The sequence below is a fragment of the Acomys minous genome, assembly GCF_964271855.1.
Source record: "Acomys minous genome assembly, chromosome: 17".
In the NCBI taxonomy this organism is placed as follows: Eukaryota; Metazoa; Chordata; class Mammalia; order Rodentia; family Muridae; genus Acomys; species Acomys minous.
This window is the reverse complement of record NC_140500.1, coordinates 32424366-32439505: the sequence shown is the minus strand read 5'-3', so window position 1 is coordinate 32439505 and position 15140 is coordinate 32424366. Positions and strand designations below refer to the sequence as shown.

The 15140-nt window shown below is 48.9% G+C and overlaps 1 protein-coding gene across 6 annotated transcripts in view; it reads right to left on the bottom strand.

Annotated features, from left to right (window-relative positions):
- SRGAP3 (SLIT-ROBO Rho GTPase activating protein 3) overlaps positions 1-15140 on the bottom strand; it is a 229215-nt gene that overhangs the window by 107736 nt on the left and 106339 nt on the right. For all 6 annotated transcript variants that reach the window (XR_014776192.1, XM_084765997.1, XM_084765993.1 and 3 more), the window contains exon 2: positions 4140-4332. Coding sequence is in view for 4 of the 6 variants with exons in the window: in XM_084765997.1 (XP_084622123.1) it covers positions 4140-4332 (193 nt within the window). In the remaining 2 variants the exon portion in view is untranslated. The remainder of the gene's footprint in view (positions 1-4139; positions 4333-15140) is intronic.

The window sequence follows — 15140 nt, the reverse complement described above, 5'->3', positions numbered from 1 at the left end:
CTGTCAGTAAAGACACAAGCCTGAGCTGAGGGCTTCCTCCATCCCTACCTCTTCTGCCCAGATCTCTTAACCCTGGATCTTCTGCCCACCAATCTCAAATTACACATTGCAAAAGTGCTTCTCTGTCCAGAAACAACCCAGAGGGCTAAATCTTAATTATCCAACCATTTTAGAGGCATGGTGCAGCTGTGAAAACCATGGCACTTCTTCCCCCAATAAAAAAGTGCTTTCTTGGCTAGGTGTGGTAGCGCACGCTTTTAAACCCAGCACCCAGGAGGCAGAGGCAGGCAAATGTCTGTGAGTTTGAGGCCAGCCTGGTCTACAAAGAGAGTTCCAGGACAGCTGGGGCTATTACACAGAGGAAACCCTCTCTCGAATTAAAAAAAAAAAAAGTGCTTTCTTGGAAATGAAGCCAGTTGTTCGTTGGGATCCTCTCTCTCAGCTGCTCTGTGGAGCTGAAAGAAACTCACCGGCTCTGAAGATCTCCATAGAATATTAGGCAGTATCTAACCGCACACCGCCCAGCTCAGCCCTAACTGCCTTTTCCTCACAAATAGCTCTAATGTGTTTGAGTAGGATTCCCTGCTGCATTTCTCTGTGGCCCACAGAGCAGCCAGAATCACTTAACCCTGGACAGCACATTGTCATGAGGCATAGTCCTCCAAAAGGCAAGAACTACCAAACCCCAAAGGAATTAGAATGAAAGGGACCCCAAACACAGAACACTATTTTAGTGGAATACTGTTATACTTTCGGGTCTTTGTAAATCAGAGATTTGCATATGGGGTCTCCGGGAGAGCTGGTTTGTAAAGAGTAACTACTTATCTTGGGGAGCAGAAACTCTGTGGTCAAATAGCTTTCAAGCAGAAGACAACAGGACTGATTACTCGGTACAAACCTTTCAGCCTTCCACACACCGCTGGGGACAGATAGCAGGCTGAGTGAGCATGGTGGTGCCACACCTTTAGTCCCAGCACCCAAGATACAGGAGGTGGATCTCTGTGAGTTCAAGGCCAGCCTGACATACATAGTGAGTTCCAGAATATTCGGTGATTCCCAAATACAGAATTCCTTTTCTTCTTTTTCCATCCCCCACCAAGTATCTCAAAGTATTGGTGTTAGAACACACGTGGCTTCGGGGGAAAGGTCTTGGCCACAGAGATTCTGTCTCTGCACACCCAGCCAGCTTGTTAGGACCAAGCCACCCACCCACTAGAGCAGCAGGGTCAGGCCCCTATATGCTGCCCCTGATGGCATCTTCCTGCTCAGGGAATGCTCCTGGTTCCAGACCATCAGAAGGAAAAGCAAGGCTTCCCCAGGCCTGCTCCAGAAATAGAAAAACTGTGACCTCTATGCTAGTAACAAGGAAGGCAGGCCAGAGCAGCCTGTGAGAAGACTGAAGACCACCTGTCATCTAGAAAACCACCACAGTGCTGGCTGGTCACCAGAATCCCCAGAAAGGCTTGTTTCTGCCCCAGAGCTTCTAATGCAGAGGCGGAGGAGGCCTCACTCACCAGCTATCTTCTCTGTCATTTCAGACTTGAAACCTAGTGTATATCCATAGAGGACAGAGCAAGGCCCCAGGCCAGGGTACTAGGGTTGCCTCACTCTCACATAAATCCTCCCATCTCACTTCAGTGACAGGTGACAATCTAGACCCCCCCCCTCTGACTCCCGCCACTTCTCTACAAATGCTCAACCTCCCCCAGGACACCCAGGAGCCAGCATCAGGCCCTGTAGAGGTTAAAGGACAGTTTGTGAGAAGTCAGTGCTCTCCTCCTACCGTATGGACTCTGCGGATCAAACTCAAATCGTCAGGCCTGGCAGCAAGCCCTTTAACCTACTAAGCTACCATGACAGCCTTTCTTTAAATCAAGGGCCACATGGAATGCAGCACCTTCCGCAGCCGTAAACATCCCCACAGCCCAGGCCAATTGGGAAAAGCTTGGGCCTTGAGGAGAAGTAGGGTCCATGGCACAAAAGGAGGAACCCTGACCTAGAGATGGAGGACCGAGCCCCTGACCTAGTTCTGTCCCTAACTTGTTGTGGCATCTTCAGTCAATCAATTGTCTCGCAACTCCCATGAACTGCACAGAGCAAGAATGAATAAACAGAAAGACTCACATGGCATATACTCACTAACAATGGGGCACTAGCCCAAAAGGCATGTCCCATGAAAGTCTTCACTTACCAGGAGATTGGAACAGATGTGAGGACATCCCACTGGGACTCTAGGTAAGACAAATATAGGAAACGGGGAAATAGAAGGACCCAGAAGGTCCTAGAAACCTACAAGAAGAACATCGTGGTGTATGGATCAGGGCCCAGGGGGATCTGCTCAAACTATTGCACTAACCAAAGACAATACAAGTAATAAACATTGAACCCCTACTCTGATTACCCAAAGGACAGGACATTCTCCACAGTTAAATGGAGAGTAGGGACTGACTCTGACTGAACTCTGGTGGCCCATATTTGACTACCTCCTCTAGGTGGGGAGGTCTGATGGTAGTCAAAAAAACAATAAGATGAGACTTGATAGCCTATGACCATATAGTGGGGGAGGAGGTCCCCCTCGGTCATAGACCTAGGGGAGGGGAATAGGGGGAAAGTGTGAGGGAGGGAGGAACAGGAGGATACAAGTGATAGGATAACAATTGAGTTGTAATCTGAGTAAATTAATAAAATAAAAGAAATTTTTTTAAAGAATGAATAAACTCCGCCTTCACCGCCTTCCTTTTTCTTTCCTTTCCCTCCTCCCCCCTCCTTCCTCTGTCCTGTTCACAACACCCCATCTTTGCCCTCAGCCTGGCTCGCTGCAGTGACAATAAAACAAGACCCGAGAAACAACCTGGCAGCTCAGGCACCCTTAAGTGAAGACTCTCTCGGCGGACAGCCTGGCTTTGCGAAAAGCCCAGACTGAAGGACCAGAGGACAGCACAAACTCCAGGAACAGAAGTCAGGTCACTGAGCACCTTGGAGGTCAAAGGTGAGTCAGCAGGAAAACTCAACTTCCAAAAGCCATCAGGGCTGGGCCATCACATTAGTGTCACATCAAGGGTCTACCCTAGCTGCACTGGCCTGGGTGACCCTCTAATTAGACTTTCGTAGCCTGACAAGCAGCCCGCTTGGCCCGACTGCCAGCTGCGGCCCCCATCCATCTGGTGGCTGAGTTAATGAAGCCATGAGGGGCTAGTAGGGCTCATTATAGACAAGGTGAAGGAATAAGGGATCCATGTGCCCTTGAGGTTCTGTTCTCACCCCGCCCCCGCCCCATGCTCACACTTAGGATGTGAGGGGAGCTGGTTTCAAATCAAGAGGAAAGAGTGGCAGGCAATGAGACCCCCAGCTGTGCACACCCACTGGGGATCGCTCTGGTGACAACTCGGGGTGTAACCAGAGGCTTTCAGAACCTGCCAGGGCAGACAGAGAGCCTCAGCACTCAGAGCTCAGGGTGTGAGCAGTTCTGGATATAGGAGGCCTGTGCGTCGTAAATAAGAAGGTTAAGAACGTGTTTTGGTACTGAGATCCTCCAGAAGAGCAAGGAAGAAGGATGTCCTGAGGACCTAGTTCATAAGAAGACGTTCTAGGGATACAGTGGGCGAGCTGGTACCCAAGTGAAACCCAACCAGATGAAGTCAGGATGTGTCGAAAGGGGGTACAGAGTCTCAGCTGGACACAAATGCGCAGCTCTGTGCCACTCACCTACTCCCTACAGCATCCTTCTGCATGGAGGCCACCTCCATCTCTCTCCCTACAGCATCCTTCTGCATGGAGGCCACCTCCATCTCTCTCCCTACAGCATCCTTCTGCATGGAGGCCACCTCCATCTCTCTCCCTACAGCATCCTTCTGCATGGAAGCCATTTCCATCTTTACTTGGTGCGTGAGAACAACTAGCTCCCAGGGGTAAGAGGAAGCTGCAGAAGCCTTGCAGGACACTGCAGGACACAGCAGGACACTGCAGGACACAGCAGGACACTGCAGGACACAGCAGGACACTGCAGGACATTGCAGGCGAAGGTCCAGTCCTGGTCTCCTCATCCTGTTTTGGCCTCCTTCACCCATTGCATCTGCCAACAGCCCTCCCTGCCCGGTGCGGCCCCCACCCCACCCCAGGACCCACGGCCAACTTCTCACTTGAACTGATGCTCCCGGGAGCTGCGAATCTTGGAGGAGAAGCGTTCGGCTAACTTCTCCAGGCTGCGGGAGTACTCCAGCTCAATCTCAGCTTTCCTGCGGAAGAACTCCTGCAAGTCTTGCAGCAGCTGCAGCCGCGACTCCGACTGCTGCTCCAGGCATTTGAACTGCTCCACCAGCTGCGTGCGGATCTCTGTGGGAGGCAAGAAGCTGAGCGTCAGGCTGTGGCTGGGGACAGCAGCAGGACCCACATCTAACCCCAGAGCCCCAGTCTTGATATGAAGAGCTTTGGCAAGGACCCCATCTGTTACACAGTCTAACCTACACTATTTTCCAGACTTGGGTCACTCCATATTGCCATCAAGTTCTCTGATGGATTCTCAGGCCATTGGCTAGTGGATTGATTAACTTTTCTCACTGTAATCATCTTGCTTAAACTAAAAAGCTATATATAAGGCTCAAGAACAATGGGAGCCCTTACAGCCTGGGATATGGTAAATGAGTCCTATGATGACAACAGTTTTTAAATCCTATTTACGCACTACAACGAGGGTTTGCCAAAGGTCCTGAGGCTTGCCCAGGAGGCTTGTGCTTTTTCAACAGAAAGGAAGTGCCTGGAAAGAGGGGTTTGGATCTTTCTCATCTACTGCAGGCAGGACCCAGAGGGCATCAGAAGGCATCTGAAGTTCTAGTGTTCATCAAGTTCATGTCTGCTCTGCTTTTACTTACCCTAAGCTCCATGTGTAACCATCTCAAGTACCATGAAAAGAACCCTGTCCACACTTGGGGAAGCATTGGCTGACCAAGCTGAGTCTGGACAACCAGGAGGACTGTTCAAAAGCTGGGAGTCAAGCTAGCAAACAAACAAAGTCACCCGAGTCCTTGCAACCTTTCACCACCGTAACGTGTCCTGATGTCTTAACCGTCACAGCCCATCATCTTGTCAAGTCCTAATACTGTCACTGCCACCTTTCAGGTGCAACAACCCCTTCCTGGGTCTTCAACAGACCTAGCTCTGCAAGGCACCCTGTTTGCACTTCACTGGCAATCTTCTCAAAAACATCACCATCATTGCCACCACTACTAACACCACCACCACTACCATCATCACCGTCATCATCATCATCAAAAAGGGGGTCTACAAACTGGCACAGACCCACCTACAGACAAACCAAGACCTCCTGTCTGCAAACAGGAAAGTGGGAGAATCCACATGAGAGCCTCATGGCCTTCCCTATGCCCTCCAGATCTGCTTGAAAATGCCACGCCTTCCCCTCCCCCTCACTGTCTCAATGGTCCTGTCCCCTATGTCCAGAAAAAACAAACAAACAAACAAACAAAACAAGGCCACGTTCATTCAGATTCTAACTATGACTGAAGACCCCAAAATGGCAAAAATGTCCAGGTGTCCCAACAAAAACAATTTCAAATATTGGTGTTAGAAAACTTTCCTTGGGCCAAGCCTGGTGGCACATGCCTTTAATCCCAGCATCTGGGAAGCAGAGGCAGGCAGATCTCTGTGAGTTTGAGGCCAGTAGGTCTACAAAGAATCCAGGAATTCCAAGATACCCAGGACTATTATACAGAGAAATACTGTCTTAAAAAACAGAAAGAAAGAAAGAAAGAGAGGGGAGGGCAGGGAGGAAGGAAGGGAGGAAGGAAAGAAGGAAGGAAAGAAACCTTCCTCAATTCAAATGACCATAAACCCTCTATGCACAAATAAATAAATAGTAAGTAAATAAATAAAATGTGACTTGAAAAGTCAAAATGTCTACTTAAATTTGTATATGGGCTAAAAAGAAATATGATAATCAATTTCTAAGGTTTAAGCATAAAGCTATACTAAGATAAAAGTCTATAAAGAAAATTATGACTTCAGAGAGATAAGGAATGATATAAAGAATTGTATGCCTTTGTTTTTTTTTTTAATGGACAGTGGAGAATGCTGATATATTGCAGAATTCTTCTTATGACCTGGCAACTCCACTCATAGATAAATACCCAAAGGAAGTCAGTACTTATGTCCACCCAAAAATATGTTTAAAATAATCAGAGCCTTATAGCTAAGCATTAGAAGTAACTCCAAAAGTCTAATAGAATGGAAACAATGTTTTCAGACGAGGCACTGCTCAGGGGCATGCTATACGGTGAGAAATTATGGGCTGCATATAGCACAGCACAGCTTGAAATGCACGGAGCTTATGTCTATTGAATTAGCCAGGAAAACTGAGACCAGATGAGGTGGTATACAGTGTTAGAGAGAGAAGCAGTCACCTTACAGGGATGCTGACTCAGAGGGACACAGGGTTGCCTTCTGGGGTTCTGAGCATGTCCACACACCTGGATCTAGGCAGTACATGGGTCAGATGAACAGAGCTGCATCCCATCTGTGCATTCTTCTGCATTATGTAATACTTCATGGGAAGATAAGTCTTTTTTTAATTGCAATGTTATTGAGCTTTGGTTTGCTACTTTTAAGGCAATGGTATAACGTTATTCTAAAATGCCAATATTTAAAACATGGAAGAAATGTAGCTTTTGTAACTACTTACACTTAGATGAAACATTTTAAATGTCAACTATAGCTGTGGAACAGCAGAGTTGCCTTGGTTCATCCTGAGGTTAGACAGCAGGAAGCCCATACTGCTGCTCTGCAGCCCTGGCAGGAAGGTCTCCTTCCAGCAAGGCCTAGGGCACCAACTGGCCCCACTACCATCCTCAGCATGCCATGGGACTCCTGGCATCACAGACTACCAGGACTGGTTTTGGATGGTGGTTGCTCTCATTCTTGCAAGCCCTATCTGAGGTCTCTACAATGAAATCCAAGTGTGTGATTCTCCCAGCACAAAACAAATCCATCAGAAGAGCAGCACCTGGCCAGCAAATTGCTATTCATGCTTATCACGTTCCTCTACCCACAAAGCCCCTGAATGTGAGCATCTCAAGTGACACACAGGCACACATACAAACACACATGCTTATCAACACACAGATAAACACAAAGTTCATACACAGAACCATAGTGCATGTCACATACACAGCATTAACCACACACTGCTCACCAACCTCACATACAATACACATTTAGGCAAAAGGCACATCACAACACATGCACACACACATACATGTACACATGCCACATTCGCCCAGATGCACAAGCCATATGCATACATGTGGCACACATAAATGCACACACATGTACACATGCCACATACATAAACACATGCAAACACACATACACCATGTGCACATACATACCACATGCATACGCATACACACATACACATGTGCACACACTCGCCATACACACTTGGTGTGGCTCTCACTTACTATCAATTTTTACACACAGCACACAGAGTGTGGCTCTCAGTCAGTATCCTCAAAGGAAAAACAAAGGCTTTGTGCACGCTAAGCTCAGAGGCTTGGTGAAGGTCACACATGGCCTATAAACCGTCATCGGTGGCCCAGGCATGTGTGTATCCATAGGCCCGTGTGTGTGAGTGGATGGAAATGCTGTCACTCTCCTGAGCCCCAGCTGTTGTATCAACACATAGCCACAACAAACTTTTTCACATAGTCCCCTACCACCCTTCAGACCCTCCATTGGTAGAATCATCTTGATGCCAGCGTTGCAAGGGCTCCTGTGCTGTAGGTGTTTGTCGCGGGTAAGCCACAGCACATCCCTAGAAGGAGGATAACTGCTGGTACCCCAACTTCACCCCTGTAGGTGAGGGGGTGGTGGCAAAGGACACCGTCAGTCTATGGTCCTAAAAGCTAGCTCAAAGCCAAGCTAGGAATCAAACTCACATCCCTCAGAAGCTGACAATAAAGCTTTGGACACTACAGTAGACTGAGGTTCACTAAGAGCTTGGTGTTTTCCATGTTAAAACAAAACAAAGCAAAGCCCACTTTAATTCCCCCATCTCCCCACTCCACCCCACCCCCCCGGGTCCTCTGCATAACAAGATACCACTTATTAGAGCGGCTGGGCTGTGGGGCAAGTCTCATGTGCAGCCAGTGTCCTCATGTGGCCAGTGCTCTCATGTTTTGGAGAGAAAGCTCATAAATCATACTGTAATCACAGGGGACAGTCTGGAAGGGGCAGAGATACCTCCCCCAGTGCACACAGCCAGCTGGAGCCTCAAAAGCAGGGCACACAGGGAACCTTCTGAGTCTGGCTAGCTGGAAGTCAAGGTGTCTAGCAATCAGAGACCACCCCCAGTTCCCCTGGGAGCCCGTCCCCGCTCTGTAAACCCCAAAGGAATTGGTTCCCGGGCTCCTAGTTTCTGTCTTCTTTCCACGAGGCTGCCGGGAGCAGGCTAGACCTCAGCTTTTCTCCTTGGCGATTTCAAAGACAGAGAAATCGTATCAAATCAAATGGAGCCTTGTCCAGTAGCTGTCCCTGGAGGGAAGGCATCCAACCAAAGCGTGGCACAGCGCGACAGAAAAACAAAGGGGCGGAGCAGGGAGAGGGAGGGGCTGGGAAGCTGGGACAGGCTTTGATCTCAGACCCTCCAGGCCGAAGACAGCTTCTAGCTCTACAAATAGGGGCTTGAAGCTCAGAGAAGGGGCAGGACTAATCCTACAGCCCAGGTCTCCTGAATCATTCACCCCCCACCCCAAGTCACTCTCCTGATACACTTCCCAGTACCCACCCATAGCTTTATAGGATAGAAGTCTTATTTCTCTGGCATTCAAAGCCTACGAATCCAGAGCTTGCCTACCTACTCATGCTCCAGTTCAGTCTCCAGGTTGCAGTCTCACCAAAGCTGCCACCCAAGGCAACAGCAGGGTCACAACTGGATGTCGCAGCCACAGCCTCCCCAGCAGAGGGTCCGCGGGATTAGGAAGTCTAGTTTTTCTCAATGAATAAGCTGCCCGGGAGCACATTCAGGGTTGCCCAAACCCTGAGCAGAAGGTCAGAGAGCTCCCCTCTACTCCATCCCCCTGCACAGCGCCTCTTCTCACACCACACTTGTTACCACTCAAGAACTAGTCCAGATACACTCTCACTTCGAGCCCACATTTTACCTTGGGGTTCCCTCTTGGTGCTCCGCCTTCAGAAGGCTTAGGCAAGGCTGTAACTGACAGGGCCACCATTATTGCCCTACACAGCGCAGTTTCACCGCCCTAAGAGTCCCCCGTGGTTCGCCTTGTCACCCTTTCCTGTGCCCGTCCTATCTTGTCACCTCCCCTGTGAGTTCTCCTGCCTCCACACTCTTACATTGCCCAGGATGTCTAGAGCTGGATGGACCCTTTCGGTCCCCCTGACTAGTCCTTTGTCCCGGCAACGTGCATTTAGAGCGTTCCCACATCGTTCTGCAACTTGGCGGCTCATTTCCTTTTATCATAGAATAATATCCCAGTGTACAGGTGACTGTTTGGTTTGCTGACCTGCTTATCTGCTGAAGGGCTGTTGAGTGCTTCCTATTCAAGGCAGCTATGAAAGAGCCATCACAAATATCTGGATGAAGGTGCTTGAATAAACATACATCTTCAATTCATTTGGGAAACTTTTCCTTTCCAAAAAGAGTGATTCATGCTTGGTGCACACACACCTTTGATCCCAGCACTCAGGAAACAAAGGCAGGCAGAGCTCTTTGAGTTTGGAGCCAGCTTGATCAGTGTAGTAAGTTCCAGGCCAGCCAGGACTACACTGTGAGACTCTATCTCAAAAATAAAAACAGAAAAAAGAAAAAAGATTCAATTTTTTGAGAATTTTTTTAGGTTTACAAGGAGGAAAAAAAAAAGGAAATTTTTAGGTTAATTTCTTTCATATGTATGAGTGTTTTGCCTGCATTTACATATATGTGTACCACGTGCGTGCCTGCTGACTGCCCACAGAGGTCAGGAGAAAGCGCTGGATCCCCTGGAACTTGTTGTGAGCCCCCACGTGGTACTGGTAGCTACACCTGGGTCCTCTGCAAGAGCAGCCAGCAACAAGATGGACCACGAAATCATCTCTTCAGCCCCAAAGAACTGCGCTATTCAGTAGGAAAATATAAGGCAAATTTATAAATGTTTAAGATGGTCGTCTCCAGTTGTATCCACTGTCTGCAAATGAAAGCACCCTCATCCTGTTTTCAGTCCCATAAATTTTTGTACAAAACTACTGACCAGGCCAATGAGAGGGCTCAGCAGGAAAGGTGCTTGCTACCAAGCCTGACAACCTGAGTTCAGTCTTTGAAATCTACATGGTGACAGGAGAGAACTAACCTACAAATTATCTTCTGACCTACATACACACACACATACACACACACACACACACACACACACACACACACACACACACACACCTGCTTAGATTTGCTACATCATAACCCTGGGCGGCGGGGGGCTTGGAGGGTGGGGGGATGGGGAGGATGGAAGTTTTAGGTCAAGCAGAGCTGGCTCTGACTGATTTAATGCTACAAATTTAGCTGTCCTGGCTGATGTGTGAAAGTACTTCGCTTAACTTACTCTTGTCATTGGTTGAATTTTTCCATAAGAAAGAAGAAGAAAACAGCAGCACAACCAAACCCTGAAGTGAAGCTGTGTTCTGGTGAACAGGTCTGGCAGGTGGGGCCTGCCAACTTGCCTCAGGCTGAGGCCCGTAGCCTTCAGGGAGCCTCTTGGTTCATGCACAAGCCCCAGAGTACCAGCTTAAAAAGCAGTTTCAAATTCACCTCGCAGCCCCCGCCTGACCTGCTCTGTGAGCCCTGTCATGAGAACGCAGGGGTCATCCGGAAACCCCTGGCACTGAAAGAAGGCCTTTCAGGACTTGAACAACCCGAAAAGCAAGATTGCATTCCCTGTAGCCAGTCTGTTCCCCGCAGCTAGGAAGGAGGGCAAGCTGATGGGGCCTCACCTCCGTGTGCGCCTCTCCGGGTTGTCATGATATCTGGCGAGGCTGTTGGTCGATGCGTGGGCTAAGACCCAGGAAAAGAAGAGATTTGCCCAGAGCCTCCTAGAGAGTCGCAGAACCATGGCTCGTAGGGATTAAGGGACAGACATGGTCAGGGAGTGCCCTCTATGGGGGTCCTTATTGCTTTCCCTTTCAGAGATCATGTCCCATTTCTGATCTCAACCCTACACTCCTTTATCACCTAGGTGTGTGTGGGCACAGGGTCTCGGCCTGGCTATTTCCACATCGATCCCAATGCACTCTGACTTTGAGGACAATACCCTTCTGTGGTGAAGGTCCTCATCTCTGTGGGACAGAAAAGCAGGCTTGGGGGGGGGTGTCACCTGTTTGCGTACTCAGCTGCAAGCTAGAGCGGGCTTCCTTTGTGAAATGGAGATAATGCAGTCAGTCCTGTGTTGTGGCAAAAGAGTGGCTCAGAGACACCTCTCGGCTCTGTGTTCAGCACGTGTTACCACCACACCACCTAACTCAGGAGCTACTACCCATGGGTGGCTATTTAAATTTTATTTTACTTTTTGTATGTCTGTGTGGCATGTGTGTGTATGTATATGTGATGTGTGGGTGCGGATGCATGTTGACACACATATGGGATGCATGTCAAGACCCAGGGTTGATGGTGAGTGTCTTCCCTGATTGCTCTCCATGGTATTTATTGAGGCAGGATCTCTCAGTGCACTCAGAACTCCCCATTTCAGCTAGGGTGGCCAGCTAATTTGCTCCAGGGATGCCCCCCTTCTCCACCTCCCTCGCACTGAGATTGTAGGCAGGGTTGCCACACCCGTAGGTTCTAGAGTCAAGCTCCAGTTTGTTTGAATGCATGCTTTCACAGCTAAGCACTTTTCCTGCTGACTCATGCCCTCACCCTAAATTTTATTAAAATGAAGGTTGTTCTTCCAGCGCATGCACCTTTCCCTCAAGCTCTCAAGCACACATGTGGCTTGTGGCAAGCGTACTGCAGACTGTTTCCATTGCTAGGAAAGCACTAATTTAATACTCGATAGAATGTACTCATTACACCCGTCTCCTTGAATAGAAACAGAAGCCCAGAAAGGTCAAGACATACTGGATCCCACGATGCACATGTGTGCACATCTGCTCCGACAAAAGCAGGTAGGGGGGTCCACAAACTCCCAGAACAGCAGGGTGATGAAGACCCTGATTGCTCAGCACAAAGCCATGTACCCTGACAGGGTGCCCGGCCCTCTCCTTCCAACCCCAAAGAAAATGGTGTGGCCAGTCCAATTATCCAGCCAATGTCACTGAAAAATTACATATCCTGGGTGTCCAGACACTGCAGAGATCAGGTGGCTCTACTTGTCCTGCATGGTTGTTGCCAGCATTAGACTGGAAATAACTTGCCAGGCACCCAGGGGACTGTAGACACAAAGCATCTCTACAGCGGTGGCTGGACATGTACAAAAGGTATGTACTCAAAGGCTCTGGAGACAGCCAGCCTGGCTTTTAAATCTGTTTGTCAATTGTGAGAGTCGGTTCATGCATAAACCATTCACACAGTACCTGGCACATAGTAGGGATGCAGTGAAGGAGATATCACTGCTGTTGCTATGTACAATGAGGACCAAAGGCTCAGGTCATAAAGCTATTCCCCAGGGTCCACTTCTTTCTCAGTTGTCCACAGCCTCACAGGAAGGTTGTGTGATCCCACAACTACCTTTTCTTCAGCCTCCCTTACGTGGAAATGCAGCTTTCCTTTGGCAGGCCCCTGACCGTTCCCCCCAGCTCTGTGGCCTCCCTGGCAACCAAGGGCCTCAGCTGCAAGGCCCCAGGCAGCTGCTGCAGCAGTTACCCTGGCAACCTGGGCCCAGGCCCAGATGCATCTGCTTTGTCTTTGAGCAGCAGGGAGCAGCCCAAGAGACCAGGAGAGTGCCCCTCTGTGAATCCTTCTCCATCCGGGCTAGTCAGTTCCTGGCACTGTGTGCTGTCTCCTCTCCCTCCTTCCTCTACTTTCCTTCCTTAGCCTTCACCAGGCCAGGCAGGATAGCAGCTGCTACCATTGTGATCATGAAGGAGGAAGAGGTGGCCATCACACCATTTCATCCCTGAACAAACTGAGGTCCAAACAAGAGCAAAGATTTCACAGGCTCTGCCAGGGCTTAGCAGGGCTCCTCAGACTCTAAGGGAGTCAGCCCAGGATGAAGCTATTTCTCTAGCCTGGATAAATGAGCTACTGAGTACTATAGTGGCCAGCGCTGGGTCTGGCATCAAACTTGGCTGCACTCAGTCAGAGCTTGGCCTGGGACTCTGTCAAGTCATATGACCTCAAGCAAGCCAGTTCCTCTGTGATCTGTGGTTTTCCCATTTGCAAACTGGAGGGAATTAAAAGCAGGCGTTTGTGGAGTTCTGTGTTTCCCATGAATCTATGTTACAGCCTTGGGAGACAGCTTTCCATTTCACAGAGGAGAAAGAGGCACAGACTTAAGCTGGCTTGCCTACCTTCACCTAACACTGAAACTTTGGGCTGCCTGTCTTATACTGCGTGCCAGAGATGCTTCCCAAGCATCTGTCGGATGCCCTATCCATCAGCCTGCTCTTACCTCCTTCATTCCTTAGGGAAGTAGAGGACCGAAGCCCATCAGCAAGTCTCATCGCCTTGCAGCTGAGCAGCGGGGTGCACATTTGCTGGGACAGCACTGAGTGATATAACCTGCACTTACGGCTCCACTTCCCTCAGCCCTGCCCAAAAGGAAGCATGGCCTGTGGGCCAGCATTGAAAAATATAAGAGTTGTTTTGTAATGGTGATGAAGATTCTAGCCGGGAAGGTCGTCCTCACGTAAGAGGAAGTGGCATGGGCTTCACAGCCCCCACGCTCAAGAATTAGCATTTTCATATTATATATTTATGGCCAAGGAGATGGAGAATAAGAGATTCCTACTTCCCACAATCATTCAAACAAGGAGATCCCGTTCAGCAAAGAGATGCCACGGAAGTCTGATGGGGTGGGCGAGAGAGTTTCCCCTAACATCTGTGAAGTGTCCAAATAATAGCCAGGCCCTGCCAAGGAGTCAGACTTCCCTGACTTCCAGATGTTCAGGGAAAGGCAAAGGGCAGGCAGGAAGAAGCCAGGCCTCCTCCTGCCCAAGTCCTGGAGTTACAGTCGGCTGTGATCAATCTCAACACAAGATTAATATTCACGACTCTGATGCCCAGTGGTCCCTAAAGGATCAGACGCATTGAAATGAAAAGAATGAGAAGTCGTTAATGCTGAGAGCATCCAGCTGTGGCCTCTGACACGGGGTGCCTCACTTCATGTGGTAGAAGCAGAGAGCGAGCGGATGGGCAGCCTGGAGGCTTCTGAGTCTTTCACAGACCTCACAGCTGTCATATGTGTTCTCTTTAAGAAAGACTTGCCCTATATTTACTTAATTCATGAATAGGTTGGCTAGTTGGTTGGTTAGTTGATTGGTTGGTTGGTTTTGTTTGTGGGGAGCGGGGGTTCAAGACAGGGACTCACTATATAGTTCTGGCTGTCCTGGAATTTACTTTGTAGACTAGGCTGGCTTTGAACTCTCAGAGCTCCACTTGCCTCTGCCTCCCAAGTACTCCCTGCACTATGCCCAGCTTAATTCATGTTTTTAAATCATTGCCCTTTCATCTTATCTTTCAGTACTGGGAATCGAACCTAGGACTTCACAAACGTCAGGCAAATGTTCTACCACTGTGCCGCATCCCCAGGTCATCTTCTTCTCTTATGGGATGCTCTATGGCACTGCTATCAGTAGAAAAAGAGGTAGCTGTAGAAATAAATGCAGCAAATACAAAATAAGGTTAGTAAGTTTTCTAGGATTCTGCAGCCCATGGTCTGTTCTCTTTTTTGATAAAAAGAGGTTTGGCAAGGGTGGGAAGTGCTGAAGATGTGCTGGAAGCAAGCAGAGACTGTTGGGTAATCAGAGAGGCGGAGGACAAACTGTAAAGAGAAGAACCATCCCTCTGCGTGAGCCAATGAGGCTGTTGTGTCTCTGTGGCTCATCTAAGATAGTCCAACAAAATGCAATCCTGGGTACTTGTCCTTCACCTCAGTTAACAGTGACCAGTTGCACCATTAGTTCAAGATAGGGAAAGGCAAACGCATGAT